We start from the raw sequence: 6,002 nt of genomic DNA on the forward strand, positions 1-6,002 counted from the left end.
ATATTAACATTTAATATATATATTAAAATGAAAAAAATGTCTTGGAATCAATAAAATATGGTAACCTCTGTCTATTAAATGCAAAACTTTCTCCTAATTTTACCTTCCCTCATCTAACACTATTAAACCTGATACTATAGGTATTTTATTGACCTACTGGCAAGGGGAATGGCATCTTGGTTTTAACTAGAAACTCCACACAAACCTCAGACAACTGAAGAGAAGCAAAAAAGTTTGCATTTTCTGATATGTTCTTCAGTCTCTTCCTTTCATACGGTGACAATCCTGAAAAGTCATCCTATGAAATTACACCAAAAAGATTCTGTTACTTTACATAATCCATAGTAAAAGCATCTCATGAAACTAGGTGTTAAATTCTCTGCATGTATACTTTACTTCAAATTGCACCTACTCTTTCATGACATCTTACCAAAAAGCACATAATCTTTGCTTTATTAGATGTTAAATGAAAGTTTGAATTCGGATATTTTGGATAGTCACAAAATATCTGTATGGTTCCCAATTAAATAATCTGATATCTAAAGTCAAGAAGTGTAACCCGAAAGCAAATTATTTCCATTAACTGTACTTTTACTCAAAGTTGTATTTTTATTAAACAAAACAAGAACTCAATAACAGAAATTTTTAAATTCATTGTAAGTGTTAGGGAAATTTAGAAAAAAAAGAACCAAGAAAATTAAAAAAAAAAAAAAACACATGAGCAGAAAAGACAATATAGAAAAGCAATCTTGGAGGTCCAACTTCCAACTAATAGCTGGGGACAGGGGAGAGTAGAGAAAATGAAGAAAATTATTAGAGAAATAATACAAGAAAGTTTCTCAAAACTGAAGACATGAGTTCCCAGATTAAAAGGGCCCAATGAGTATGCAGCCCAATGAATGAAAAAAGGCCCAAGGCTAGGCAATCATCACAAGATTTCTTAATACCTGAGGTAAGTGAGATAAGAGAAGTCCCTAAAAGTTTGCAGAGGGAAATAAAAATCACAAAGGACCAAGAATCAGAATGGCACTAACTTCTCAATATCGAGAAAAGCTAGTGAGGCAGGATATTTATTAGTCTAGGGAAGTTTCCCCTCCCCTTCAGGATGTGGCTCTGGAATTTTTTCTTAGTCATTTACTCCGCCCTCGCCCAGTTTTGATCCCAAATGTGAGACTCCAGCCAAGGCTGAGAGATCAGATAGATGGCCTTGGGCCACCTTCTCCCCTCCAGGATAAGGCTAGTCTTTCTCTCTGCTTTGCTTAGCTTTGGCTAATCATAGCATTATAATATCACCAGCACTGCAAGTACTACATCTTCACCACGACCCCCACCCCCAAGAAAATAAAAGCCCAGAATCCAGATAGCTCAGAGCAGACTCTCAGAGTTTGCCCACACTTTTCTCTTAAGTGTGTATTTTAGCTTTAATAAAACTTTTCCTGCTTGCTGTTTGTCATGTCTGTAAATTTTTCTCACAACATAAGAACCTGGTCACCAGAACTCCAGGTCAGGGTCCCTCTTTGGACTCCCACCCCATGGAGCTCTCTGGTATCACTAAAAGATAATGGAACAATATGTTAAAAATTCTAAAGTTAAATTATTTTCAACTTACAATTCTAAATCTAATTAAGCCATCAATCAAATGTAAAATAGAGCATAAAGAATTTTCAGACACGCAAACTACCTCTCATACACCTTCTCAGGAAGTTACTATAAACTGCACTTCACCAAAATGAGAGAATATACCAAGAAAGAGAAAGGTAGGATCCAGTACAGGAGAGGGGAAAAGATCTTCAAAGGAAAATAGTAAAAGGAAGGCCAAGAAAGAATAAAATGGTCCAGAAAGAAGTAGGAAGATGGAAGGCCCCAGGGAATATTTCATGAAGAAAAAATACACACATATGTAAAGCCATCAGAATTCTTTGAGAGATTTTTTACAGCTCTGGTAAAGCTTGGACTGTACCTAATTAAGGATGTGAGAAGGGAAAGTATTGAAGAGAGGGAGTTACACATGTGTAAAAGGTGTGGTGCAAGTGAAACAAATCAACAGGTAATGTAGATAGTGAGGACAGAAAGCTAAAAAGGCCGAAAGTGCAATTTGTGTATTGAGCAGAAATGACAAATAGGGAAGTATGTGGCAGAAAACTGCTGGCTCTTTTGATTTGTTTCTGTGCATACGTGTGTATACCTGTGTGTGTGTATAACACAATGTGGAATTATATGACTTATACATGTATGTACATGTATTACTTTGACCAAAATAAAGATTTTTCTCACACACACAAAATAATAGTGGCAGCAAATGTGAAAGACTTTGTCATTGCCTGTAAAACTACTTCTGAGAGAAAAAACATTACCACTATCATCAAGGACTTCCTAAGAATCTATTTCAAAATGCTGCATACTAAAATCAAAGAAACAAACTTAAATGATTCTACTCACCACAGAAAAAATTAAGAAAATTAAGAAAAATCATCAGATAGTTTTTTAAGAGGTCTGTGTAATTCAAACTATTCTCACCCGTTACCTACCTCTCAAAAATTTGCAACATGAAAGAGAAAGACCAAGCAACCACCATCAGAAAAAGTGGACTCTCAAAATAAACATATTACAGAACATAGAAATTTAAAAAGAACACTATCTTCAGAGACACTTGAGAAGTTACTGCATCTATCAAATAAGAAAGGAAGGCTCTGATTAACCCATTTCCTGTCTGCCCCGAGAATACTTGCTGGCAGCACTTGCAGCTGCAGCAGTAACCCCAAGATAATTTGGATTACAGTCTTAACCTTACCCCCAACGTTTGCCATGAAATATCTCGTGTTTATTATTATTTTCGCATCACTCTACTATATCAATAGTCTTTGGAAACAAATGACATCATTCTATTTACAGCATTGTTTTCAGTAATGGTATTTCCATTTACAAAATATAGTAATTCTTGATCACTGAAAATGTCAAATCCTAGGAAATGTAGCATTCCTATGCATGATATTAACATCGTTCTCAAACAGTTGTTAGCTGAAACTTGATTTGATGAATCCAATTTTTCCAAAATAGACAATTCTGATGATACTTCGGATGGTGCTCCAGAAAACTATATCTTCAGGCCTCCGTCCAATTAGAAATCTGATAGAAACAGCCCTACATCAGCTGACTCGGGTCATGCTCTAAAATAGTCAACTCGTGTTATGATTCCATGTCAAAGGTATGATGACTTTGCTGGCACACCTGACAGAAAAGTTGATGCCATGATGCCACTGACCCACTGCAGTATTTTGAACTGTTCTTTACTGAGGAATTAGTTTCAAACATTACCAGTGAAATGAATGCTCAAGCTGCCTTCTTGGTTTCAAAGCCACCTGGTCCAGAAGGACTTTAGCGAATGGATAAATGGAAGGACATTGACAATGACAAATTGAAAGTCTTTTTTTGCAGTAATGTTACTGCAAGGTATTGTGCAGAAACCTGAGCTGGAGATGTTTTGGTTGACAAGGCCTCTTTTGGATATACTTTATCTCAGGCAAATTATGACTAGTGAAAGATTTTTACTTTTGCTACAGCCATGCCACTGTGAACACACTCGATCCTATCAGATCTCGGAAGCTAAGCAGAGTTGGGCTTGGTTAGTACTTGGATGGGAGACCACCTAGGAAGACCAAGTGCTATAGGTGTAAAAAAATAAAAAAATAAGGGATTGTAAGCTGACAAGGTCCTTGCAATCTGTGAGGTCAATCAAGGGTTGCCTCGCCTAAAAAACAAAAAAAATAAAAATAAAAAATCAATGACAAAGAATTCTCAGGGCAGCCAGGGAAAAGAAGATGGTAACCTATAAAGGAAAACCCCTTAGATTACTGTCGGACTTCTCAGCACAAACCTTACAAGCCAGAAAGGAGTAGAATCAAAGATTCAAACTATTAAATGAAAGGAACTACCAGCCAAGAATAATGTATCCAGCTAAGATCTCCTTCGGATATGAAGGAGAAATAAAGACCTTTCCAGAAAAAATTGAGGGAATTCTCTACTACAAGGCCTACACTACAGGAAATACTAAAAGGGGTCAGTTCACCTAAAACAAAATGACAAAAAAATACATAACTAGAAGTAAAGCAACTAGCAGGCTGATAGAAGCAGAGGAATGCAACCCTTACTAAGAACAGGGCATTATAAGCTTAAACAATAAGAGATTTGCTATAGCAAGATAGTAATGAACATTCAGCATTCATAGGGACGAATTGAGACAACAATGATTGAAAAGGGGAGAATCCAAATATCCAAATTTGCAAAGGAGAATGGAGATAAGGCATGCACAGAAGAATTATCCTTTACATATTCGTGATGGTAACCAAAGGCCAAAGACTCAGAACTGAAATATATAAGATAAAACAACAAGGATAAGAGAGAACCCCACAAAACCCAACCAAAATAAAGAAAACAGACACACAGGACAGGAAGCAATGGAAACACCGAGCTACCAAAAAGCAAAACATAAAATGGTTATAGGAAAACCTCATATTTCAATAATCACCCTCAATGTAAATGGACTGAACTCACCAATAAAAAGGCGCAGAGTTGCAGATTGGATCAAAAAATAAAACCTAACCATATGCTGCCTCCAGGAGACACACCTCAGTTCCAAAAACAAACACAGACTCAAAGTGAAAGGGTGGAAAATGATATTTCAAGCAAATGACATTCAGAGAAAAGTGAGAGTAGCAGTACTAATATTGGATGAAATAGACTTCAAATTAAAAAAGGTAAAGAAAGATACTGAGATACTTCATAATGATAAACGGAATCATGCACCAAGAAGACATAACATTTGTATCTATGCTCCCAATCAAGGAGCCCCAAAATATATAATAAGCAATTACTAACAGAACTAAAGGGAGAAACAGACCAAAACACTATCGTAGTAGGGGACCTAAATACCCCACTGTCGGATATGGACAGATCATTTAAATAGAAAAATCAATAAAGAAATAACATCCTTAAGTGATACATTAGACCACTGGACATGATTGACATTTACAGAGCCCTCCATCCTAAAACAGTTGCTTATACATTCTTTTTTAGTGCACATGGAACATTCTCAAGAATCGACCACATACTGAGACACAGAGATAGCTTCAACAAATGTAAAAGGGTTGAAATCATACCAACTATATTCTCTGATCAGAATGCTTTGAAGCTGGAGATCAACTGCAAAAATAAATCAGGAAGAACCGCAAATACAAAGATTTAAACAACATGCTACTGAAGAATGACTGGGTTGGAGAAGAAATAAAAAGAGAGATCAAGAGATACATAGAAACAAATGATAATGATAGTACAACATATCAAAACTTTTGGGACATGGCAAAAGAAGTCATTAGAGGAAAGTTCATATCATTACAGGCCTATCTCCAAAAACAAGAATGAGCCGAAATAAACAACCTAATACTTCATCTTGAAAAACTAGAAAAGAACAAATGAAGCTTAAAGTCATCAGAGGAAAGAAATAATCAAAATTAGAGCAGAATTAAATGAAATTGAAAACAAAACAATAGAAAAAATAAATGCAATGAAGAGCTGGTTCTTTGAAAAGATTAATAAAATTGACAACCCCCTGGCTAGACTCACTAAAGAAAAAAGAGAAAGGACACAAATAAACAAAATCAGGGATGAAAGAGGGGAAATTACAACAGACACTGCAGAAATACAAAGAATCATACAAGAATACTATGAAAATGTATATAACACCAAATTTAATAACCTGAAAGGAATGGATCACTACTTACTAAAATACAACCTTCCTAGACTGAATCAAGAAGAACTGGAAAATCTAAATAGACCGATTATCAGTATGGAAATTGAAACAATTATCAAAAACCTACCAAAAAGTAAAAGCCCAGGACCAGACAGCCTCGCCAGGGAATTCTACCAAACATTCAAAGAAGATTTAATACCTATTCTCCTCAAACTCTTCCAAAAATTTGAAGAGAAGGCGATACTTACCAACTCAT

General features: G+C 35.7%; 1 protein-coding gene and 1 pseudogene across 11 annotated transcripts in view; one reads left to right on the plus strand and one right to left on the minus strand.

Annotated features, from left to right (window-relative positions):
• Positions 1-6,002, minus strand: part of WDR76 (WD repeat domain 76) — a 113,594-nt gene that overhangs the window by 99,283 nt on the left and 8,309 nt on the right. For all 11 annotated transcript variants that reach the window (XR_003042667.1, XR_001517687.2, XR_001517686.2 and 8 more), the window contains one exon: positions 206-298. Coding sequence is in view for 5 of the 11 variants with exons in the window: in XM_015596066.2 (XP_015451552.1) it covers positions 206-298 (93 nt within the window). In the remaining 6 variants the exon portion in view is untranslated. The remainder of the gene's footprint in view (positions 1-205; positions 299-6,002) is intronic.
• Positions 3,553-3,671, plus strand: LOC112469925 (annotated as a pseudogene).

Source organism: Pteropus alecto, unplaced genomic scaffold, assembly GCF_000325575.1.
Source record: "Pteropus alecto unplaced genomic scaffold, ASM32557v1 scaffold86, whole genome shotgun sequence".
Lineage (NCBI taxonomy): Eukaryota > Metazoa > Chordata > Mammalia > Chiroptera > Pteropodidae > Pteropus > Pteropus alecto.